Here is a 26,737-nt window from a genome sequence, read left to right on the forward strand (position 1 = left end):
CAATCCTGAACACCAATTTCCCAGACCATTTACAATAAAGGCATCTACAGCAGAGGTGGGCAAACTATGGCCCACAGGCCACATCCGGCCCACGGGACCCTCCTGCCCGGCCCCTGAGCGCCTGGCCCGGGAGGCTAGCCCCGGCCCCTCTCCTGCTGTTCCCCCTCTCCCGCAGCCTCAGCTCGCTCCGCTGCTGGTGCAATACTCTGGGCGGCCGGGCTGCGAGCTTCTGGGGCAGCGCCGCTGCAGATCCCAGCCTAACCTGGTGCTCTGTGCTGCGCAGTGGCGACGGCGTGGCTGGCTCCAGCCGGGCAGCGCAGCTGTAGCACCGCTAGCCACCGGTGCTCCAGAAGGGAGCGGGGCGGGGGGTTGGATAGAGGGCAGGGGAGTTCGGGGGGGTGGGCAGGGGTCGGGGCGGTCAAAGGACAGGGAACAGGGGGGCTGAATGGGGGCAGGGAGTCCCGGGGGGGCAGTCAGGAATTAGAGGAGGGGTTGGATGGGGCGGCGGGGGGCAGGGGTTCCGGGGGCGGTCAGGGGACAGGGGGCGAGGGTGGATGGGGAAGGGGTCCCGGGGGGCCATCAGGAAACGGGGGGGGGGGGGGGTTGGATGGGGCAGGAGTCCCAGGGGAGGCGGACAGGGGGTGGGGGCCGGCCCACGACCCCCTCCCCTAACCGGCCCTCCATACAATTTCTGAAACTCGATGCGGCCCTCAAAAAGTTTGCCTGCCACTGATCTACAGGTTGCAGATCATTGTCAGATTAATTTATAGTCAATTGTTTTTAAAGTTTATGCTTTACTTCGCAGTTGGATCTTTGAGCATAATTCCCTTGAAAGTCAAAAGAGTGTCTGTTCAAAAGGATAATGATTGGGTAATATCTTACTATTTTCAGGCACTTCAGACAACTCCATAACATATATCACTGAGTACTAATAGACAATGTCCAAACCTTTTAGCTTCTTTGTGTGTAAGTCAAGGTACTGCACATGTTACTTCTGGATATCCATCACAGTGATTTACAACCTTCCTTCCAGTTGTTGCTCATCACTGGAATTCATAGAAACAGAAATTTAGTCACAGTTGTCAGAAGTAATAGACTGTTCATTAGTGAATGTTCCACTCTGATTTTGAATCATTTCACAGAAATTAGTTAATCCATTTCCTCCCTCCCCCATATAAATTCATATTAAAGATGCTAAGTTGGTAGCTCTAGGAATTGAACATTTCTGTTTATCCACAGAAGATGTACCGGACAAACAGTGGCATTACAACTTACCCCACCCAGCCATGCATACACAATCTCATTAGTGTGTCTCGACTCTGCTTTAGAGGTGACCATCTCTGGGGCAAGAGAATAGTGTTCTCCATTAAGATTCAGTGCTATGTCTCTCTGCTGAGATTGTTGTTTGCCAGTTGTGATGTGTGGATAGCTTTAACCTAGCACTGTATTTATAACAAAAACATGTTTAGTCAACAACTGTTTTCAAATTTGTGAAATGGAATCAATCTTATTAAAAATTCCTGAGGACATTTCATGTGGACATTTTACTGTTGGGTTGTGTTGGTGCTGCAGTTTGCGTGGTTCTGGTTCTGTCTTACATTTAGTCATGGTGAGCAGGACATAATAAGTAATGCTTTGAGCGCAATGTTTTGGTGGGAAACAGGCAAGCTTTATCCACTGCCACATCATAATAGCAATAGCCATTAAGCCTTCTGCCTCAAACTCATTTCACTCTGTCCAGCTTCCCGTTATTCTTTGTTATAGGTCTGTATACTACCCTAAATACCGAGGTAGCTAGATTATAGATGCTACTTCTTCTAAACTTTTTACATAAGTCACTACTTCTTTCATTCACGTTTCAATAAACTTATAAACTTCATGAAAGACCTTGAATAGTTGATTGAAGATTCAATGAACCATTAGTGGAAATTACAGCATGCAGCAAAACACTGTCACAATTTTGAACGCGAAGTCGTATAGATCCAAAATGTGACTTGTCTTTTATTGTATCTTTATTATTTGTGGAAATGATCATGTTTTTCTTAATTTGGCAGCTGTTTCCATATCACATACAGATCTGAACAACTACTTCTCAGGTATCCCAAATATATGAGTGGGAACCTTGTTATTAAAACTCCATAAAAATAGTTCAGCCCACTGCCTATGGCAACATTCTGGAGCACATCCACATGGTTATAAAATTGTTTGTGGGGGGGAGGGGTTCTTTGGCATTGCTAGTGTGGATGCTGTAAGAAACAAGTCAAATCTATCTTTTTAACAGAAGGGAAAAGATGACAAATGCTTTGTTTCTTATTATAGTTGCAAAGGCAGGAATATGTAGGTCTACACTTATGGTGGCAAGTAGGTAACAGACCCTATACATCCAACTAGCTCGGTGTTAATTAGAGAGAGACGGTTGGGGAGGTAATATCTTTTATTGGACCAACTTCTGCTGGTGAGAGAGACGCCAGCAGAAGTTGGTCCAATAAAACATATTACCTCACCCACCTTGTCTCTCTAATATCCTGGGACTGACACGGCTGCAACTAAACTGCATACAGCATGTAGACAGTCAGGCACTGCTTAGGCAAGTAGAGAACAGACACACCAGAACCCTACATGGCTCTCTACTTGCCCAAGCAGTGTTTCCCATGTCTGCACTGCTGTATTTTGCAGTGTCTTGTCCTGCAACCTCCTGCTGCCGGAGCCTTTCTCTGTCGCAGTAAAAGACTGGGAGCAGGTAAAGGCTCTGGCTGGGGGTGGCAGTGAGAAAGGCTCTGGCAGCTCCCCACTGCCAGAGCCTTTCACTGCTGCATGTAGCTATACATCACAGTGTTGACGCAGCCTGCCTTTCAGAATCCTACACACTGCTGCAAGTGTAGACAAGGCTTTTAAAATTGCTAAAATATAATAAGTTGTTCTCTTATGAAAAATAACAAGACATCTGCTGTCCTCCTTCTCCTCTGTACTACTCCTACTGCAACTTTAACCTTTTATGACATCCAGTTCCAATAAATTGTTCTCAGGTATTTTGGGGAAGCATTTTCTTCAACCAAATATGAACAAATCATGCTAATAAATAGGTCAAATGGGGGAAAGGCTCCTCAGAATAACTTTTTTAAAAAAGGAACAAAGGTACAGTATCTACAAAATATTTAGTGAGTACTAGAAAGACTGGAAGTTGCACAGAAAAATAGGGCACATCAATTATTAATCATAGAATCATAGAATATCAGGGTTGGAAGGGACCTCAGGAGTCATCTAGTCCAACCTCCTGCTCAAAGCAGGACCAATCCCCAACTAAATCAACCCAGCCTGACCTTAAAAACCTCTAAGGAAGGAGATTCCACCACCTTAGTAGGTAACCCATTCCAGTGCTTCACCACCCTCCTAGTGAAAAAGTTTTTCCTAATATCCAACCTAAACCACCCCCACTGCAACTTGAGACCATTACTCCTTGTTCTGTCACCTGCTACCACTGAGAACAGTCTAGATCCATCCTCTTTGGAACCCCCGTTCAGGTAGTTGAAAGCAGCTATCAAATCCCCCCTCATTCTTCTCTTCTGCAGACTAAATAATCCCAGTTCCCTCAGCCTCTCCTCATAAGTCATGTGCTCCAGCCCCCTAATCATTTTTGTTGCCCTCCGCTGGACTCTTTCCAATTTTTCCACATCCTTCTTGTAGCCCAAAACTGGACACAGTACTCCAGGTGAGGCCTCACCAATGCCGAATAGAGGGGAATGATCACGTCCCTCGATCTGCTGGCAATGCTCCTACTTATACAGCCCAAACTGCTGTTAGCCTTCTTGGCAACAAGGGCATACTGTTGACTCATATCCAGCTTCTCGTTCACTGTAACCCCTATGTCCTTTTCTGCAGAACTGCTGCCTACCCATTCAGTCCCTAGTCTGTAGCAGTGCATGGGATTCTTCTGTCCTAAGTGCAGGACTCTGCACTTTTCCTTGTTGGACCTCATCAGATTTCTTTTGGCCCAATCCTCTAATTTGTCTAGGTCCCTCTGTATCCTATACCTACCCTCCAGCGTATCTACCACTCCTCCCAGTTTAGTGTCATCTGCAGACTTGCTGAGGGTGCAATCCACGCCATCCTCCAGATCATTAATGAAGATTGGGGGGAGGGATAGCTCAGTGGTTTGAGCATTGGCCTGCTAAACCCAGGGTTGTGAGTTCAATCCGGGGGGGCATTTAGGGATCTGGTGCAAAAATCTGTCTGGGGATTGCCCCTGCTTTGAGCAGGGGGTTGGACTAGATGACCTCGTGAGGTCCCTTCCAACCCTGATATTCTATGATATTGAACAAAACCGGGCCCGGGACCAACCCTTGGGGCACTCTGCTTGAAACCGGCTGCCAACTAGACATGGAGCCATTGATCACTACCCGTTGAGCCCGACGATCTAGCCAGCTTTCTATCCACCTTATAGTCCATTCATCCAGCCCATACTTCTTTAACTTGCTGGCAAGAATACTGAGGGAGACTGTATCAAAAGCTTTGCTAAAGTCAAGGAATAACACGTCCACTGCTTTCCCCTCATCCCCAGAGCCAGTTATCTCATCATAGAAGGCAATTAGGTTAGTCAGGCATGACTTGCCCTTGGTGAATCCATGCTAACTGTTCCTGATCACTTTCCTCTCCTTAAGTGCTTCAAAATTGATTCCTTGAGGATCTGCACCATGATTTTTCCAGGGACTGAAGTAAGGCTGACTGGCCTATAGTTCCCCGGATCCTCCTTCTTCCCTTTTTTAAAGATGGGCACTACATTAGCCTTTTTCCAGTCATCTGGGACCTCCCCCGATCGCCATGAGTTTTCAAAAATAATGGCCAATGGCTCTGCAATCGCATCCGCCAACTCCTTTAGCACCCTCCAATGCAGTGCATCTGGCCCCATGGACTTGTGCTCGTCCAGCTTTTCTAAATAGTCCTCAACCATTTCTTTCTCCACAGAGGGCTGGTCACCTCCTCCCCATACTGTGCTGCCCAGTGCAGTAGTCTGGGAGCTGACCTTGTTTGTGAAGACAGAGGCAAAAAAAGCATTGAGTACATTAGTTTTTTCCACATCCTCTGTCACAAGGTTGCCTCCCTCATTCAGTAAGGGCCCCACACTTTCCCTGTCCTCCTTCTTGTTGCTAACATACCTGAAGAAACCCTTCTTGTTATTCTTAACATCCCTTGCTAGTTGCAACTCCAAGTGTGATTTGGCCTTCCTGATTTCACTCCTGCATGCCTGAGCAATATTTGTATTCTCCTCCCTAGTCATTTGTCCAAGCTTCCATTTCTTGTAAGCTTCTTTTTTGTGCTTAAGATCAGCAAGGATTTCACTGTAAAGCCAAGCTGGTTGCCTGCCATATTTACTATTCTTTCTACACATCGGGATGGTTTGTTCCTGCAACCTCAATAAGGCTTCTTTAAAATACCGCCAGCTCTCCTGGACTCCTTTCCCCCTCATGTTATTCTCCCAGGGGATCCTTCCCATCAGTTCCTTGAGGGAGTCAAAGTCTGCTTTTCTGAAGTCCAGGGTCCATATTCTGCTGCTCTCCTTTCTTCCTTTTGTCAGGATCCTGAACTCCACTATCTCATGGTCACTGCCTCCCAGGTTCCCATCCACTAATTCTTCCCTGTTTGTGAGCAGCAGGTCAAGAAGAGCTCTGCCCCTAGTTTGTTCCTCCAGCACTTGCACCAGGAAATTGTCCCTTACACTTCCCAAATCTTCCTGGATTGTGTGTGCACTGCTGTATTGCTCTCCCAGCAGATATCAGGGTGATTGAAGTCCCCCATGAGAACCGGGGCCTGTGATCTAGTAATTTCTGTTAGTTGCATGAAGAAAGCCTCATCCACCTCATCCCCCGGTCTGGTGGTCTATATCAGATTCCCACCACGACATCACCCTTGTTGCTCACACTTCTAAACTTAATCCAGAGACTCTCAGGTTTTCTGCAGTTTCATACTGGAGCTCTGAGCAGTCATACTGCTCTCTTACATTCAATGCAATTCCCCCACCTTTTCTGCCCTTCCTATCCTTCCTGAACAATTTATATCCATCCATGACAGTGCTCCAGTCATGTGAGTTATCCCACCAAGTCTCTGTTATTCCAATCACATCATAATTCCTTGACTGCCAGGACTTCCAGTTCTCCCTGCATGTTTCCCAGGCTTCTTGCGTTTGTGTATAGGCACTTAAGATAACTCGCTGATCGTCCTGCTTTCTCACTATGAGGCAGGAGTCCTCCCCTCTTGCGCTCTCCTGCTTGTGCTTCCTCCTGGTATCCCACTTCCCCACTTACTTCAAGGTTTTGGTCTCCTTCCCCGGTGAACCTAGTTTAAAGCCCTCCTCATTAGGTTAGCCAACCTGCTTGCGAAGATGCTCTTCTCTCTCTTCATTAGGTGGAGCCCGTCTCTGCCTAGCAATCCTTCTTCTTGGAACACCATCCCATGGTCAAAGAATCCAAAGCCTTCTCTCCGACACCACCTGCATAGCCATTCATTGACTTCCACGATTCGACAGTCTCTACCTGGGCCTTTTCCTTCCACAGAGAGGAGGGACGAGAACACCACTTGCGCCTCAAACGCCTTTATCCTTCTTCCCAGAGCCATGTAGTCTGCAGTGATCCGCTCAACATCATTCTTGACAGTATCACTGGTGCCCACGTGGAGAAGCAGGAAGGGGTAGCGATCCGAGGGATTGATGAGTCTCGGCAGTCTCTCCATCACATTGTGAATCCTAGCTCCTGGCAAGCAGCACACTTCTCAGCTTTCCCGATCGGGACGGCAGATAGATGACTCAGTCCCCCTTAGGAGGGAGTCCCCAACCACCACCACCCGCCTCCTTCTCTTGGGAGTGGTGGTCGTGGAACCCCCATCCCTAGGAAAGTGCATCTCATGCCTTCCAGTCGGTGGAGTCTCCTTCTGTTCCCTTCCGTCAGATGTATCATCTAGTCCACTCTCCGCATTCGTACCTGTGGAGAGAACATGAAACAGTTGCTCACCTGTATCTGCATTGCTGGTACATGGATGCTCCTCTTTCTTCTTCTGGAGGTCACATGCTGCCAATTTTCTTCACCGTCCTTTTGTCCCCGCTGCGCAGCCTGCTCTGATTCTTCAGAATGTTGTGCCCGCAGAAGCATATCCTGACGTCTGTCCAGGAAATCTTCATTTTCTCTTATGCAACGCAGGGTTGATACTTATTTCTCCAGTCCTTGATCCTTCTCTTCCAATGTGGAGATCAGCTTGCACTTTGTCTGTACAAAGTCGCTTCTGTCCTGTGGAAGAAAGATAAACATGGTACAGCCTGTGCGGGTCACAGCAGCTGTTCGCTCACCATCCATATTACCTTCCTTCTAAGAGCTTCCTCAGCTGTTGCAGTTACTACTCAGAGAAGCCTTTAAGATGAAATCCTCAGTGGGCTCTCTCCAGGCGGACAGATCCCAGGCAAACTCCCTCTGTTAGCCTCTCCGCTGTTCACCGCTCAGCTGGTTCGCAACTAGCTGCCTTTTTATAACAACACTCAAGGCCCACATGGAACAAAACACTCCCAATTCACACTTTTCAAACAATCAAGCACACGGTCAAACTGACAAACTGTCCCCGCAACAGACACTCAGATACTCACCCCGCCAGCTCCCAACACAGCCCCCCTAATGCAGCACTTAGCATAGCTCCTCTCAGACAGATCCCAAGCACACTCCCTCTGTTAGCCTCTCCGCTGTTCGCCACTCAGCTAGTTAGCAACTGGCTGCCTTTTTATAACAATCAGCAGGGCCGGCTCTAGGCACCAGCAAAACAAGCTGGTGCTTGGGGCGGCACATTTTTAGGGGCGGCAGGGCCGGCGCCAGAATGCCGCCCCTAAAAATGTGCCCCGGCCGCCCTAGCGCACCTCCGCTGCCGCTCGCGCGCCGCTGCTCCCCCTCCCTCCCAGACTTGAGAGCCTGGGAGGGAGGGGGAGAAGCGGCGCCCACGCCGCGGCCACTCGGAGTCTCCCCCTCCCTCCCAGGCTCTCAAACCTGGGAGGGAGGGGGAGATCCCGAGCGGCCGCGGCGCGCGAAACGGTTGTTTCGCGCGCCGCTGCTCTCCCTCCCAGGCTTGAGAGCCTGGGGGGAGGAGGCAGGGCTGGGGATTTGGGGAAGGGGTGGAGTTGAGGCGGGGCCAGGGGTGGGGGTAATTAAAAAAAGTGGGGGGGCGGCCAAAATTGTTTTTGCTTTGGGCGGCAAAAATCCTAGAGCCGGCCCTGACAATCAGGCCCTCTCTCTCTCTCACTCACTCACAGTCATCTAAATATACCTGTAGAGCCATCTTATCCACAAAGCTGGTGGTGTTGGATTTTGCATTTTGAAATCTTGAAAATAGTTTTCTGGGCACAAATGCAAATGTGTGTCAGGCACTTTGTTTTTGCTTTTACCTCAAAGTTGTGAGTGCTGTGTATAATTTTGCCAGATAAATTGCACCATAAGTGTTCAAATCTTTATGGCTCTGAATTTCCACAAGGTCTTTACCGGGTCTCTTTTTGAAGCCCACCCCTTCCCTAGGCTTCAGAGTTCCAGCCCAAGCCACAACTTCAAAACACATTCTACACAGCTATTTTTAGAGTGTTAGCATGAGCCCCACTACCCCACGTTTGTCAACCTGGGCTGGGAGGCTGGCTTCCGCAGGCTATGTCGATATACTCTAAGTACCTGATATGTGTGCGCAGTCAGGTATTTAAAGGCCAGAATAGTAGAGCTAGTTAAAATGTTGAGTTCAAAACCTTTTTTTTTAAGCAAAGAGAGGCTTGGCTTTGAAAATTCTCACAGAAACATTGGGGTTTTTTTCCTCTCTAAATGTTACAATTTTTTTAATGAAAAAAACATAACTTAAAAAAAAATCTTCGGGATTTTTAAACTGAAAACCAAAAATTTGTTCTTTTTTTGTTTTCTTCTGACACCCCTTTTTTCCTTCCTTCTTCTGCCCCTGTTTTTTTCCTTTTTCCCACTAAAAAGGAGGAAGAAGAGGGGAGAGAGGGGGAAAAAAAGGGGTGGAGGGAGTAAGGCAGTGTAGGAAATATAAAACGATTTGTTTTTTAATTGGGGGGGTGTCTGAAAAACAAAAAGGTTTTTTTAAGTTTTCAGACAAAAATGAAAATGTTACACATTTTTATTAAACATATTTTACGTTTTTTAGCCCAATCTACTAAATAGCCAAAACTGTGCATGCCTTTCTTTTGTATCTTAAAATTTTGGGTTAAAGTGGCCAGATTATGAACAATGGTGTTAATGTAAACTGCTTAAACTTAAATCTGACTAATCAGCAATTACATTTCTACAGAAGATACCGTTAGTAATTAGTCAATTGAACATACAGTGAGTACCTTTTCAAAGCTATTGTCTAGCTCTTCATAAGCTTTCAGCTTTTTTGTTTAAATTTTCAGTTAATTTGTGGTTTGCACCTGATAAAATTGTGAAACTGCACTAATGAATTATTAATTATTTTGAATTTTTATTTCAGTAAAAGCCACAGGCCCCAATCAAGAGCAGAGCCCCATTGTGCTAGGTACTAACTATACAAACACAGACATACGCAGCCCCTTCCCTGAAGAGTTTATTATCCCCTTCCACCTCTAGAATAGTAGAAATAATTTTAGGAGGAAAAAAAAAGTCAGCTGCAATTAATATAATCATTGTTCCTATGACAAAAACAGGTATTTGCATTTTTCTCTTCTTATTCTTTAGATGCACTGTATATTAGAGTTGCTATAATGGATTGGGCCGGATGAGAGCTAATAGCTGCTATAAAGTTTCAAATAATAGATCTTTAAAACCAGGATAAATGCAGTGTTCTGTTTCTCCCTGTTTTGAGGAGAACTTTTCATACGCTCAGGAGAGCATAAAAGAAAGGCCAGATACATATGTCTGATATTGTCCTGCAAGGAAGTAGAGAGATGTCTTTATTGGTTCATGAAGTATATAATGAAGAATGAAGCTGGAAACACATGAAGTCAGTATGACAGAAGAAAAGGTGCATTGAAGCTAATGGTTTGGAGGAAGCCACATGGAAGATATCAATGAAGCATAATAGGGGGTCTGAAGGAGTATAACAACAAAAATTGAAGATGCTTGGAAGTAGAATATGTCAGCATCGAAGAGGACACTCAGTTCAGAAACCAATCCAAAGTTGAACATTTTTAGTCAGAGGCTGAACTATGTAAACATATGTGTTTTTCGTTGTGGGTGTTTTTTTAATCCAAATTTTTCAGTTTTTTGTTAGGTGAGAAAAACTGAAAAAAAAAATCAGTTTTAGTTTGAAACGAACCAGATTCTTTGTTGGATTTTTGAATTTGGTCCCAAAGCTGAAAAATCAATTCATTCCGCTCTCCTCCTAAGTTTGATACTAACTGCTGAACAAAAAATATTAGGATAAATGACCACATAGGTACTCACAGCAGCTGCTGTGTACTTAACTACATCTTATGCTCTTCCTTGGCCATGAATCACTGGAGCAGGGTGCTAGTGCAAAAGCACCTAATTAGCCCCTGCCCGGTCAGTTCCAATCAAGGGAAGCAGATTGGGGCTGATGGAAAAGGCCTGATGCTGGCCTGAGGATTGGCAACACCTGCTGGCCTGACAAGCCAAGGGCTATAAAGGCTGGGAGGGAGCCAAAAGGCAGGGGGCAGCAAGGGAGAAGTCAGTCAGGGAGGGAGCTGGAGACCTCGTAGCTGAAGGCTGATTCTACCTGTAAAACTTGTGTATAGATGGACACTGGTGATGGGACAACCTTAAGTAAATAAAGACACGGGTGTTGCACAACCCTGAAGCCTCTCTGAGCCTTATTGGGGAGAGCAGGCAGGCCCCAGGAAGAGTGGCGGGTCGTGAAACCTGTTACAGTTTCTTTAATCTGGAATCCTTAACTTCTCCAGAAATTAACAGAGGAGATGATAGAATAGAAAAGATTCGAACGTATAGCATAGCTCACTGTGCAGTATCCCTTTTGTGCAGCAGGGCCTATGCCGGGTAATCATTTTGTCCCAGGTGTGAAAGTACTACCAAATAAACCATGCTGATACCCTTAGTCACCCGACCATCTCAATTAATGTTGCCAGTTGGTTACATTTCTGCATTTGTTCCTATATATGCTTGACATAACAAAACTTGTTTTCAAATCATACATATAATACTCCTGGAACAATTCTGTGCCAAAAAATTCAGTGCACAATATTTTAAAATTCTGCAAATTTCTGCATAATTTAATTGTCAAAATAATACAATATAATCATCTCAGTTTCAATTATTTTGGTAATTTATTTCAAAATACCTGTCAGCAAGTGTGTCTGTAACAGTACAGACCACAAAAAAGATTCAGGAAATGATTTTTGACAAATAGATTCCTTACTAAGGATATTAATACAGAACTTTCAGTAATAATTCATTTAAACTACAATACAGAAACATATTTCCTGCACCTCTCAAAAACATTGCAAATGCTTGGGGGAGTTATTGGTAATGGAGGAGCTGAGGGAGAGGGAAGTAATTACTGAAAAGGAGACTGGGAGTGAACCTGGAGGGTTGTTGGGTATGGGTGGGAAAAGTATGAAACAGGCTTTTTTGGGGGGGGTGGGATTGTTAGGGAGTTGGGGAGCCTTCCCCATGCAGACCCTGGCTAACCCCTAACCTCTCCCATTCAGTCAGGCACATCTGCCCTTGTCTCCGTGTGTCCCTGAACCCCCACTCAGCCACCCCTCCTCGTCCATCCCCATGTGTCCCTGCATCCCCCACTCAGCCACCCCTTCTCCCCTGTCCCCATATGTCCCTGCACCCCCCTCCACCCATCCCCTTGTGTCCTTGCACCCCCACTCAGCCACCTCTTTTCCCCCCATCCCCATGTCGCCCTGCACTCCACTCCCATTCAACCCTTGGCTCAATGCTGTCACTAGACTACCTCCTGTGCCCTCACCCCAGTCTGTACCCCCCACTAGCCCTTCCTAACTGAAGTCTGTTTGGCCCCTAGCAACCCTCTGCCCCACTCTGTCTGTCCCCCCCATATCCCATGCCTCACCTGATCCTGCGGGCCGGGTGCTGTGAGGATGGCAGCCACTGCCCCCACCGTCTCCACAACTGGCTGCTTTGGCCCTGAGCTGGCTGCCCTCTCTTCTGGCACCACAGCAGCCCCTGGTGAGTGAAAGGTGTATTTTCTGCAGGGGACAGGAATTCTGTGTGTGCTTAGTGGGGCAGAATTCCCCCAGGAGTAATATAAGGATTTTCATTGCTTACCTAAGAAGGTATCTGGTGCAGGCTTGCCTATGCTTTCTATGAAATACAGTAGTTAAATTCTGTTAAAAAAAAATCAAGGATTTATTAACTGAATTCCTGATTTTTTTAAAAAGTAACTTTCAGTTATTGAAACTTTAACTAAAAGTTTGTCCTCTACTGCTGATTTAGTACTAATGTGGAGACACTGTAGAAGTGTGTTAATGTGAAAATGGATTCAACTGACATCTCATAATGCACTGAAACTCCATTATTATTAGTCTAGTAGAGAGCTACAGTTCCTTTCATTTTAGCCTAACAACGTTGAGTACCCAATTAGAAGTCATATTATCCTATTTATATGGATCATGTTGTGATTAGGAAAATAGATTGTGTTAAAAACATGCTAGTTCCTTTCTTCTGTGCTTTGTCAGCCCTCTCTATTTAGATTATAAGCTCTTTGGGGTAGGGACTGTCTTACTATGTTTTGTACAGCATCTACCACAATGGGCCTCTAATCTTGGTTTGGGCCTCTTGGCACTTCTGTAAGATAAATAATAAATCCTATAAATCTCATGAATTGTGAGAATCCATAGGTACACAGGATCTGATGTTAAGCCATTTGAAGCCAATGAAATGATTCCCATTGACATCAGTGAGCTTTGGATCAGACACATATTGCCTAGAATCCTTTAGGAGGAGTGATTGTAACACAATGTAACACATATGCTCTGTACCAGGAAAGTCAAGAGCTAACAAAAAAAGTTGATACAGGATTCAGGTGAAAAAGAATTAAAGGATAGGAATATCATCAATGCCAGTCAATATGGCTTTATGGAAAATAAGTGTTGACAAACCTCATTTCATTGTTTGATGTGCTTACAAGTCTCTTTGTTAAAGGTAACTATGTAAATGTAATATACTTAGACTTTTATTAGGCATTTGACTTAGTAACACATGACATTTTAATTAAAAAACTAGCACTATACAATATCAATATGAGAACATGTGAAAGGATTAAGAACTGGCTAACTGACAACTCTCAAAAAGTAGTTGTCTTTGAAGAATCATCATCGAATGGGGTATTTCTAGTAGGGATCCGGATGGATCAATAGACTCAACACTATTCAACATCTTCATCAATGATCTGGAAATAAATATAAAATTCCTACTGATAAAATCTGCAGATGACACAAAGATTGGCAGAGTAGTAAAAAAAATTATGACAACAGGGCAGGAGCAGAGAGGTGATTTTATCTCTGTATACAGCATTATTGAGACTGATAATGGCATCAGAACTGAATTTTTAAAGATTGGAGAGGGTGCAGAAAAGAGTCACAACAATGATTTTAGGGCTGGAGAAAATGCCTTACTGTGAAAAATAAAGTGCTCCATCATTTTAGCTTATCAAAAAGAAGATTGAAAGGTGACTTGACTACAGTGTATAACCTTCACAGGGAGAAATACTGAGTACTAGGGGGCTCTTTAATCTACCAGAGAAAGGCATAATAGGAAATCATGGCCGGAAGCTGAAGACAGAGAAATTCAAATTACAAATAAGACACCCATTTTTACCTGGGAGGGTGATTAGCCACTGGAACAAACTCCCGGGAAAGTGATGGATTCTCCCTCTGCTGCAATCTTCAGACCAAGACTGGACGCCTTTCTGGAAAACAGACTTTAGTCAGACTAAGTTGTGGGCTCAATGCAGGGGTAATTGGTTGGGTTAGATCTTTGATATGCAGAAAGTCAGACTGGAGGATCTGATGGTCCCTTCTGATCTTAGACTCTATGAATTCATGAACTTGTACTACAGTCTTCTTTGACATCTGTTAGTAGCATGTTGCCCCTTTTCTGTTTATTCTTAATAAATGGCTAAGAAGTTGTCTTGGGTAGACTTCTTACCACATTCAGCAGGTAATGCCTCATATTTAGAGGTTACTTAGCCAAGCTTAGGCTAAACGCAGAGCAGCTAATTTAGAAATGTATTAGGGAGATGCATGATTTTGTTAGCAGCAGTTTCACCGTAGTCATTGGTGAATGACTCTTCACCAATGACTAGCTATTTTACATCTTTTGACAGTCTGTTGACTGAATAATAGCTCCAGCATTTTATTGATTGGGTAAAGAAAGCTGCAGCTGCAAAGCAAGAAGACAGCACAGATTTTTCAAACAGCCTATGAAAAATGCTACTATCAGAATAAAACTGTTTAAACATTTTGGGTTAAATCCTAGGAAATTAGCATGCATGCATAAGTACAGGCAATCATGGGCAGAGTTAGATGCACATAGTATAGCATATAAAATCTGATACAAACATGTGCAGCATGCTGTTCTCTGCCAGAATTTGAGGAGCATGAGTGAAGATACAATTATTAAATTGCATTTGTTATTTTCATGGAAAAATTATGCAGGTAGTTTTCTTATGCCTGGGTGTGCCGAGATAAATGAAAGCGCTGAGTTTTTTTATATTAAAATATGTATGAGATAAAGAAAGAAAGCTTCATTATTGATTTGAGGCATTAAGATGCCTGTAGAGCTTCCTGGAAGAAGGAAGATGAGAGAAGGTTCAGAAAGCAATATCCAATACGGGGAAATTGACATTTAGTACAATGTACTGACAAGTGTTTCTGTACTACTAGGATCAAACCCTCTCAAGTGAATTTCACAAGCTCTAATCAAGCTACTGCTAAAGGATATTTTCTTTTAGCTAAAGTGGCAAGGCCCAGGCATTTAGAACAGAATAACCTGAGATCTGTCACCACTAATGATTTTGATGTAATGGATGGTGGCAATGGTATAGCACCCTGGCCTGCTGTGGTGCCTAGAATTGCCGTAGGAGTAGAGAAGCAATCAATTTTGGGGGCACTTTAGGTAAACAAAGGAATATTTGAAAAAATGCAACACACTGGAGTCATGCTTTACTTGTAATGGCACAAATGCAACAAACATATATGTGTATTATACATAATGTTAAAGCAAAATGATGTATGCACTAAATTTTTAAAATATAGCCCTTTACTTAAAATAACACTGCCACAGTTGGCACCCTTGTAATACCAGTCAAAGCCCAGGCTATGGCCCGAAATGGCAGTGATGCTGCTTTACTATAGAGGGGGTCCTTTCAGGTTAATGGTGAGTTACCTTGTTCAGACAGTGTAAGAAAACTTGCACTGCAGTTGCCCAGGCTATGCTTACTGTGAGTATTAATAGAACTTATTTCCCATTGCTGTCAATCCAGCATTTTTAACCATAATATAATTAATATCTTTAAAATATTGCATGTGAAAAAGAAAGAATAAAAAAACCACTGTCCCAAGCATGTTTATTCCTGGTTTATTTTACTTGAGTCTCCAATTTTTTAATACGCGCTCAAAAACCTGAAAAGACTAATCTTGCCTTTTCTGCTCACCAAAAAAAAAAAAAAAAAAATCCCCTTCATGTTTCCAGTACAGCTTGAAATTAACATGATATACTTTGTTTGTGCATCAGTCTAATGGATGACAGCCCAGCTCTGGAAGTAAGATTTGATATTTCATTTAATGCTTAGCACTTACAGGGGCTTGATATTTTCAAAATGCTGTAAAATTAATAACCCTCACAACTCCCCCATAGGTGTAGGTATTTAAGTATTATCATTTTCATTTTACCAGTGGCAGAACAGAGACACTAAGAGCCTGATCCCAAATCCGCTGAAGTCAATGTAAAGACTCAGACTGAGTTCAGTGGGCTTTGGAACAGAAGCTCCTAGTGTCTGGAATCAAGGCCACACAGCAAGCCAGCAGCAGAACCAGGGAAAGAGCCCCTCACTTCAGCACCAAGCTCAGTCCACTAGACTAAGCTGTAAAGTTCTAGCAGCGCAGCATAAATTTTCATCTAGCTCCTCGAAACAGCACCAATTAATGTAAACATCTCATATGTAAACTAAATATATTATGGATGGGACAGGTAATACCATCTATTATTCAGACTGGCCAACACTTCCAATTATAAAATACCCATTATAAAAATCATCTACCCTTTTCAGTTGCTTAGAACTTTGCCAAATATATAGAAAGCAGGGCTTTCCCTGCTACCTTCCAAAAGTTCCAACGTAGCTTCATTCAGGGCCGCCCAGAGGGGGGGGCAAGTGGGGCAATTTGCCCCGGGCCCCGCAGGGGCCCCCACAAGAATATAGTATTCTATAGTATTGCAACTTTTTTTTATGGAAGGGGCCCCCGAAATTGCTTTGCCCCAGGCCCCCTGAATCCTCTGGGCGACCCTGGCTTCATTGCTAAGTGTGAGCAGGTGGACACTGACCCTGAAAATAAGGCTTGTCAGAATTTTCCAAAACAATGGTGCCTTGGCAACAGGTTTCTCTGAAACACCAATTTTAATGTAGACATTTTATTGCAAAAATAATTCATAGCAAAATACAGTACACAATGAAGCGCAAAGAGCAAAATGGCTGAGCTTTTATGAGATTTTTATTTATCCTTGTAACCTGTGCTTTTTATTTCCCAGACCTGCAGTAGGAACTGCCAGTCATACAACTGGCAGTGAATATTTTCTCATTAGTATTGTTCTAGCCATACTTGCTGCTATCGAACTTATGTGCTGTGCACTGCATTGCACAGAGACAGAAACTGCTGTTACCACTTCAGTTTGACATTTATTAGATACTTTGGCCTGCTCCAATTACTATAGCTGCTGTCCAGTTAAAATGCCCAGTAATATTTCTCTTCTTTGCCAAGGAACATATAATCTAAAATTCTCCACATTTAGTTATCAGATACTATAACGCTGGGATCTATAGAAAGCTCTAGGAATGACAGGTAGATAAAGGTTAGTCATCCTGCTAGAACAGTATTCATATTTATTCCTGTTTAGTCTCACCAAGAACCTTGCAAACATGACATTAGGTTTCTTGCCCAAAGTAATCTCTTTTTCCAATATCTTTCCTTTTGGTGGATGTCAGTATTTCAAAAGCTCATTAGAAGTCTTAGCAAAATGCTGCAACTGTCCGAAGATGCCCCTGATATTATTGTGTAACCAGAAGTGAAGCAGCATCTAGCTAAGCACAGTGGTAAACATCATGTGCACATTTTTCAAGCCTAGATCTGTTTTGCTTTTTAAATTGAGGCTGATCATCTGGCATAAAATGCTTTACTTACCTGTGTGTTTTAATGTGTGTTTTAATGATCAAGACGTTACTCCAGATGTAAGTTACAGATGTAAGAATTGTGGATGTGGACATAAGCTCCTCCAGAAAGGCTTACATTTTCAATGGGTCCATTCTGAGGCATGTGAGCCAGTGACTCGGAAACTGTGAGAAAAGATGCTTGTTGATATTTCAGAATTCAGTTACTTTTGAAATCAATTTATTATTCATCTGTTGGCAAAGAGAGTTATGCGTTGAGTCTTAGTTCAGATGGCATTAAGACCACGTACATATCATCAGGTCCTGCATTGAAAGGAATACTGCACTTTTGCTCCAAAATATATGTTCTGCTTCATCAGTTGCCTCTCCAGATTCACTCTGGATGTCTCTGTGGATATGAATCTTACAAGTTCAAGAGCATTTTTGCCAACCGACTGTTTTCAGACAATTGGTCACCTTTGTCTCAGTCTGCAGTCCCAACCTTCAATGATGGTGCACTTGTGCCTGAGACTCTTGGGCCACATGCACACAGGTGGTTCAGTTTGCCATGTTGCGCCTTCGCCCTCTTAAAATGTGGCTCAGGCCAGTTTACTGTCCAACCCTTCACCCCTTTGACAGATTGGTCCACTTCCCTCCGTTGATCCTGGACTTCTTGAAAGCCCTCTATCAGAATGGCCTATTCAGCAAAATGGAAGCAGTTTTCAATGTGGTCGTTGGCCAGTGGAGTTCAGCCGGCACTGTTCTTGCTGCATCTTCACTTGTCGGGCCTTGAAGGTGCATCTGGCGGTGATCTCAGCATTTCATTCACCCATTCATGGAAGATTGGTATTTTCCAATGTCACGGTAGCAAGATTCTTAAAAGGAATTCTTTGTCTCCATCCGCTGGAGTGGGAAACAGTTCCTTTGTGAGACCTTAGCACAATCTTAGAGGCTCTGATGGGCCCTCCATTCAAGCCCCTGACATCTTGGCCCTTGCCTCTCTTGTGTCAAAAACCTACACTCCTGGTGGCAATAACATCCGCAAGGAGAGCATGTGAGCTGCAGGCTTTGATGGCAGACCCTCCTTATATACAGTTCTCCAAAGACAAAGTGACCTTACAGCCGTACTCCAAATTTTTGTTTAAAGTGGTCTCAGTTTCGTTGGAACCAGGCAGTGTATTTACCTGTATTCTGTCCTAAGCTGCATTCACCTCAGAGGAGTAGTGCCTTCACATGTTAGACATCAGACGATGTCTAGCCTTCTACCCGGACAGGATTAAACCCTTTAGTGCTTCGCCTTGCCTGTTTGTGTCATGTGCAGACCCTGTGAAGGGGCAAGCGGTCTCTTCACAGATGATCTCTAAATGGGTAACATCCTGTATCAAGACTGCACGTGAAATAGGCTCATCTATACCCCCCTCAGTGGGAGCAAGCCCCTTCTACCAGAGTGCAAGCTACATCAGTGGCATTCTTAAGTGACGTCTCAATATTGGACATTTGCAGGGCTGCAACATGGTCATCAGTACATATGTTTATGAATCATTATGGCATTACCATGACATCCAGAGCAGATGCAAACTTTGTGAAGGCAGTCTTGCAGTCCTTGTTTAAGTAGACTCTGAGTCCCAACCGCTATGGGTACTACTTGTGAGTCACCTAAGTGAATTCATGGAATTCATGGCTGCATCTACTCGAAGGAGAAGAAACAATTACTTACTGTAACTAGTTCTTCGAGATGTGATGCAGCTGTGCATTTCATGACCCACCCTCCATGCTCTCTGCATCAGAGTCTAGTCACTGAGTGATTGGTGGGAAAGAACTGAAGGGGGATTGAGGCAGCTCTGTCTCAGATAGCCAGGGGAAGGGGTGTGGCCACAAGACACGAGCGCTGCCTCCTATAGGTACTGCTAGGAAAAATTCTCCAGCTCTGTTTGGGCATGCACCTAGTAGAATACACATCTGCATCATATCTCAAAGAACCACAGTTACAGTAAGTAACTGTTTCTTATTTTTGCATTAAAAAGCATCTCATTTTACATTTTATCCTACGCAAGTCGTTTCATCCTTGATATTTTTTTTTAACTAGAATCTTTCTTTTCAACTGCAGAGCACACTGGGAGAAGAGACTCTTACGATCATCTCTCTCTCTCTCTCCCCCCCCCCTCTGCAGTAGAGACATTGCTTGGGGAGAGGAACGTTTGTAAAACTGCAGGTGGTGAAACAAGGCTGCATCTAAAGAAAAGGATGGGTTTATATGTATATATATATGTATGTTAGGTTTTCAAATTGAAACCATCCATATTGGATCTTTACCATTCTTCAAATACATTTTCAAAGTTCAATATAAAAAAAGAAGTATTGAGTTTTATTTTTTAAATGTGGTTAGCAAGATTTTTCTATTCTAGAGACATCTGAGCTAGAGCATAAAGATGCTTAGAGGGAAAATCACCTGCAGAGTATAGCGGGAGCTGTTTTAATATAAATACTAGGAAATGCATCCAAATATTGATGTTATTGGCCCAGATCCTAATTGCACCAGAAGAGCACATGCTGTAGATCACGAAGGAGTGCAAAGATGACTTTAAGCTTTTCGCTCCTCTGATCCTGGGGCCAGTGAGCTCTAAGACAGTCCCAGGTGAAACTTAGATCTGCCTGAATGCTGAATTCCAGTGGATGGGATTGCCTCTCTATTACTTGGAAATCCCTGAATTCTCAAATGGTCAGATCAATTAATGAGCTAATTCTCCTTTACACCAGAGGCTATGAGGCAGAGCAGCCACAGTGAATCAGCCCTGTTATCTTATGGCAAAAGTAAATTGTGGATCATCATCATCTTTATAACTTGGCACAGGAACTTGGCATTCGGAGTATTAATAGCCCCAAAGTGGATGCACACTGCTCGAGCAATGAAAAGCGAGAGTTGTGTAAATGAGAATCAGACCCAATGTCTTTGTACACCATCAGCAACTAGGGTTACTGTGATAAATGAAGGGGGGGAGGGGTAGCTCCCTTTTATGGACACCCAGCCAGCCAGTAGCTATAAAATCCCTCTTAGTAGCTGTTCTCTAATTGCTCTACCTGTAAAGGGTTAAAAAGTCTCACTGCTATGCATAGGTAAAAGGAAGTGAGTGATCACCTGGCCAAAAGAGCCAATTGGAAGGCTAGAACTTTTTAAAATTGAAAAAAAAAAGACTCCCCTTTTGTCTGTCTGTCTGTTGTTCTCCCGGGGAGAGGCAGACAGGGCAACAGCTATGCTGTAAGAAGCTTGGGCCAGGTATGAAAAAATTATACCTAGAAACTACTCATTTAAAACCACAGATATGTAAGTAAATCAGGAAATGTCTAGGAAGATGCGTTATGACTTGTGGATTCCTCTGTGCTAACCCCAAGTGCTTTTGTTTTGCTTGTAACCTTTAAACTGGACCTCAGGAAAGCGATTCTTGGTGCTTAATTCTTATAGTTGCTCTTTAAAATCTAGCCTGAGTTCCCAGATGTATTTTCTTTCTTTTTTTTATTAATAAAATTTACCTTTTTTAAGAACAGGATTGGATTTTTGTGTCTTAAGAGGTATGTGCACATGTTGTTTAATTAGCTGGTGGAAACAGCTGATTTCCTTTTTTTTTCTTTCTGAGCTCTTCCCCGGAGGGGGGATGAAAGGGCTTGAGGGTACCCCACAGGAAGGAATTCCCAAGTGCGCCTTCCTGGGCTCTCAAAGGGGTTCTGCACTTTGGTGGTGGCAGCATCTACCAATCCAAGGTCAGAGAAAAGCTGTAACCTTGGGAGTTTAATAAAAGCCTGAAGTGGCCAGTATTAATTTTTAACATCCTTGCGGGCCCCCACCTTCTGCACTTGAAGTGCCAGAGTGGGGAATTAGCCTTGACAGCTACACATCATCTCCAAGTACAGGGGATCATTTTTAAATGTGTTTATTTTATGAAGAGTTTAAAGAGATGAATCATTACACTGGTGAGTTTGTAGAAAATTATTTTATATCCTTAGACTGCATGGACTAAAGCTTTGAACTTTTAATTGTATTAGTCTAAAAGGCTGGTGAATAGGCCAGAATATTAGTAAAGAGGAGGCCATCATATATAATACATTTTACTATGAAAAAATCCTTTTGGTTAAAAATCTAACTCCCACAAATGTGCTTAGTGGGACAACAATACCCATCTTTATAGGAATATAACATTTTTCTGCGCTAGTTGTGTAATATCCTGTCCACCTATGCTCTGGGTGTCCCTAAACCTTCAACTGCCTGAAGCTGAGACTGGATGACACTCGATAATTGCCCTGTTCTGTTCATTTCCTCTGAAGTGTCTGGCACTGGCCACTGTCAAAAGACGGGATAATTGGTCTAGATAGACCATTGGTCTAACCCATTATGGCCATTCTTATGTTCTTATTGTCTATTTCATGATGTTGCACCAATATGTCACCCTTACAACAAAGCAAAAGTTAATAGGAATTAGAGAAGGAAAAGATCGGTTGGGTCACCTTCTCTTGCCTTGCTGAAACTTTTTTCCAATATACTTCCTAATGATTTCTCTAATGTAGTTCTAAATTATGCCCAGGCTGGTATTTCCAGCAGTGCCCTGGGGAGTTATTCTGCAGTCCAATTGGCCTCATTGTTAGGAAAACTAATGCTGACTCTCAAGGAAAATATCCTCTTCTCAGTTTCATCCCATTACTTCTACCTGTAACACGTTGGACAACCGAGAGCAGTTTGTATCCTCCTGAGTGTTTACATGGTTTTAAAAATGTGTTACTATATCGCACATTAAAAATACGCATTTATGGTTATAAAAATCTAAAGACAACTGAAGTCCATGGAAAGTCTCCAGTTAACTTCAAGAGACCTTGGATTAAGCCCTTAGAAAATAAGATTTTTCAAATATTCCTAACTACAGTCACCTTTCTGATAAAGAAATGCATTCTGTGGTCACCGTGAAATCAGAAAGTGACACACTTCTGTGTAAGCATAAGAACTTTAAAATTATTAGCAGCATTTGACTTGAGATGACGATAGTGGTGACTTACTATGTATAAATGGATGTATTAAAAATAAATAACCCAGTCAATTAATCATCTGTTTTAAATTAGTTTTTACCATATTTACCTCAAGTGAAGTTCCAATAATCTTATCTAGCATTACTATAGGTAAGAGTTAATAAGCGTCTCCTCTGAGTTCAAAACAAATAGTGATACCACATTAACATGAATTACTACAAATTGGCTTTTGACTGGAACACCATTGCCTATGTCATTATATAAACTATTGCTCTAGATTTGGTTCCAGCCCGTGAGGATGATAAAATCTCCTGTTAGCAGTTTGAGTGCTCCTGAAATACTGAAAGTAATTTGGGGTAGATTTCTCAATATGCTGTGGCTCTTTAGTTTCCATTAATTAAAGTAAAGGGTGCTTCTTAAAGTGTTTGCAGAAAATACGTGACAAAAGCAACTTGCATTAAAATATTTTAACTGTGAGACTATTATGTTTTCACTTCAGCTGCAATTTAAGGGGAAGTGATGTGATATATCCTTACAGCTTATAGTTTTATGATCTGACACATTCTTGTTATTTATAAACTCTTTCTGCTGGGACCTGATTTGCATAATTTCTTTTGTAAACTATTGCCATGGAATTTTCTCCTTGTATTTGCATTTCCATTAAAGTGATGAAATTGCTCAGAAAGCATTTGGGTAACTACCATAGCTATTCCATTCATGCAGTTCCAAATACAGCTCTTTATGTAGCAGCAGGCTGTATAGTTGTTATTATTAACATATTTTCTTAGTAAAATGGTAGATGATTGCATTAGAATGACTACATTAATAGTACTTCATAGTCTAACCTATTGGCCTTGCATTCGTTTTATTTATTTACATATCTTGATGTGTCAGCCTTCAGCAAGTGCAAATATATATCTCTATCTGTAGCTAATGGGTTTCTTCTGGGTGCCATGTGCCACCTCATTATGGAGAAGATAAACAAAGCACAGGATCATACCTGCCCAAGTTTCTACTAACATTTAGTTTCTAATGTTGTGTTTTCCTATTCCTGTGACACTGAATCAGCTTTCCTTGAAACAGTAATTCCTCTCCGTTACTGACGTTTCTAGAGAGAGCAGATCAGTGGCCCCAGCAGAAGGAGGTTTTTAATGACGTGTTTTTCCCCCATATGCTTTATGTTTATTCCATTCTGTCAAAAGTAAGAGGACACATTTGGAGAAAAACTGTGATAGAAAGAAACATCCAAGCCTCTTGGTGGTGATGCCTATGGGAATCAGTAGGTTGGTGCATGCCGGTAGATATATCTACAAGATGATAAAACAAAGTAACATCTTTATTTACTGTGAGGAAAAAAATCATAAGAAAGCAGTGGACTCTTCTTTGATGGGCAGCTGCAGTGCAGACTGAAAGGAACAAAAAAACCAATTACAGTATTGTTTGCAACAAGACATTTCAAAGTAATAATCAGCTTGTATTCATTACTATGCACCTGCAAATGAAATAAGAGTAACAGTGAACGAAGCAAATGTGTGCTAATGAAACTATAAGGCATTGTCTGAGCAATTGCATGATTTGATGGTGATGCAAATGCAAAGGAGGTGACCATGCAGGGGTGGATGGGAGAAGGCTATGCAATCACCAGGTGCTAGGATATTAAATATATCAAAAATCATTTGCTCAGCATTTAAGGAACCATCAACTTACACACAAGGATAGTCTTCCAGTGCAATTAACAATCTTCCATGAATATCACACACTGTACATTGCCTGAATCAAATTGAACCTTTACCCATCAGTGAGGAATGCATGAAACTGTTTATAGTGTAAAAGTTTGCCCAAAAAAAGGTAGGGGATGTTGTTTTTCTAGCTATTTCAGTGTACAAAATGACATTGAACTAAGCCACAAACAAAATATCAGAGGTGAGATAAGACAAGACCTGGTGTAATGTTTAACAGTTGGGAGAGCCAACCAGAAGAAATCACAAAGATTATAGCAGTTTCCTTGATCCCTCAGTCTTAGGCTAGGTCTACACTACCCGCCTGAATCGGCGGGTAGAAATCGACCTCTCGGGGATCGATTTATCGCGTCCCGTCAGGACGCGACAATCGATCCCCGAATCGACGCTCTTACTCCACCAGCGAAGGTGGGAGTAAGAGCAGTCGACGGGAAGCCGCGGAGGTCGATTTTGCCGCCGTCCTCACAGCGGGGTAAGTCGGCTGCGATACGTCGAATTCAGCTACGCTATTCGCGTAGCTGAATTTGCATATCTTAAATCGACCCCCCCCCTGTAGTGAAGACGTACCCTTAATCAGGTTTGCCACCTGGGGTCTTGTTAGATTGCCAGCTGCTTCTGGATAGCCATGTAGCAGCAGTTGCTAAAGATCTGTTTATTCTTTCTGCCTGGCAAGTTGATAGCCATCTTTTATGGGGGTACTTAACTGGCCTTGGTTAGCCATATGTTTGTCACCTGACGGCCAGAAACAAACCAGCAGAAACTGAATGAGACAGGGTTACTAAACGTGCCCTTTATTGTACAGAGGGTGAAGTATGGTTCCACAGGTACATCAGTGTTAGGAGATGAAAGCTATGTGCTGCTTCAGCTGCTGGTTCTCAGCACTCTGTCGCAATTTATCATTCATTTCACAAACCAGCAGCGTACCAAGGTGTGACAGTTTTTCTTTTGGAGTTTTTTGGGAACCAACTGTAATAATAACAGGCCCAACAATACATTCCAGACGGTAATTCCTGCTCTTCCTCCTCGCTACTTATTGCCCATTTACACCAATGCATCCTGTTTCTCATGCTATATGACACATCAGATGCATGGGTGTGCAGCTGTATCTGAAATTTTTAACCCACACAGATGTTCAATTCTTTATACTTTTTCGTCATCAAATAATTAACATTGTGTCTATACTGTAGAGACACTGTCATCTTAAAAATCACATTGCTGACTGAAAATGTGTACTATCGTAGTCAACAGTAACGGCTAAGGTTATTATAATTAAAAAGCTATTGGGGGAAGGGAGAAAAAATATCTCCTTCAAGTTTATTTATTTATGCATTTCACAGCACAATTGGCCATTGTAGAGTCAGTTAGTTAATTTCTGACTTGCTGAAAAGATCCTTATAAACATAAACAGTAAAATCCTTACAAAAATAATTAATGAATTGTAATAAATCAAAACATACTATTTAAAGAGTGCTCTATTAGGAAGTTGATTTTAAAAAAAGTCAATTTCAAAAAGTTCAAGTTGTTGGTGTCCCTTTAAATCTATAAAAACTAAAATACTAAACTAGTTCACTGATACTAAACTATTTTGACATTACATTTTGATGTGCTTTTATATGCATGGATCATAAGTTCTATTTTGGACACATTATTGCTGGAAATGCACAATTTCTAAATGCATGCAGAGTGGGAGAGATGGAGATGGAGAAGCATACTTTTTCTCCAGCAGTTCAAATACTTTCTCCTTACATACAGTTTAGGTCATGTAGTACTATACATAGACGTTGGTATAGTCTTTAGAAGAAAATAACTTTTCCCCCCCTGTTATACAAACATGTTTTTCCTGGTTTTGGCACATGCCAATGCCTTACTGGCTATGTCCAAAGATTCCAGTGTAAAAACTATGTACTTTGAGTTCAAAGTTCAGCATCCCATACTTCTGCCATGAATACGCTACTGTTGCAGCACATCCACTCATGGGCCTGATGCTGCACCTCTTACTCAGATGGGTAATGTTTATGTGAATTGGTTTTGGTGGGACTACTCATGTGTAGCAAAGACTATTCAGCTGAAGAATTGTAGGATTGGGCCCTAAGAACACAAGTACACTATTTAAGTGCAGAGCCTCTGGTTACTCTTCCTTGGGCCACAATGTCAAAAACAAAATGTCTTTGAATGGCTTTGAAATAGGTATGTATCTGAATGCAGCATTTGGCTCAAAATATCTTTATTAAATTAAGGAACAATTCAGTTTTCTAACTTTATATTTGCTTGATCTGACATTAAAATTTTTGAAAATATATTTGCTGCTGCTGTCGTTTTTTTCATTAAGACATTCCAGATACCACGTTTGTATTGAAATGCTGCTAATTTCCCTGAACATGATTATCTAATGATAATTTTATATGGTTATTTTTCAGGTGTTCGAATGAAACCAGATTCAAAAGAGAAGAATTATTTTGGGCATACAATTTCTGCCCTACTCCATACTCTTGGACAACACTTCTGGGCCTTATTTTATACTTGGTTTTCTTCGCACCTGGTAAACAAATACTTGTTTTAGCACATAGCTTTAAGTAAATAGCAAACATTTGAAGTTCTTAATGGTCAGACCATTTGAAGCTTCTCTTACTGTTCAATCTGAT

The 26,737-nt window shown here is 42.5% G+C and overlaps 1 protein-coding gene across 1 annotated transcript in view; it reads left to right on the top strand.

Annotated features, from left to right (window-relative positions):
* The window catches only part of SLC2A13 (solute carrier family 2 member 13), a 358,865-nt gene that overhangs the window by 330,877 nt on the left and 1,251 nt on the right, over nucleotides 1-26,737 (top strand). The window contains exon 8 of the mRNA XM_065421661.1: nucleotides 26,513-26,634. Coding sequence (XP_065277733.1) covers nucleotides 26,513-26,634 — 122 coding nt within the window. The remainder of the gene's footprint in view (nucleotides 1-26,512; nucleotides 26,635-26,737) is intronic.

Source organism: Emys orbicularis, chromosome 1 (genome assembly GCF_028017835.1).
Source record: "Emys orbicularis isolate rEmyOrb1 chromosome 1, rEmyOrb1.hap1, whole genome shotgun sequence".
NCBI lineage: Eukaryota > Metazoa > Chordata > Testudines > Emydidae > Emys > Emys orbicularis.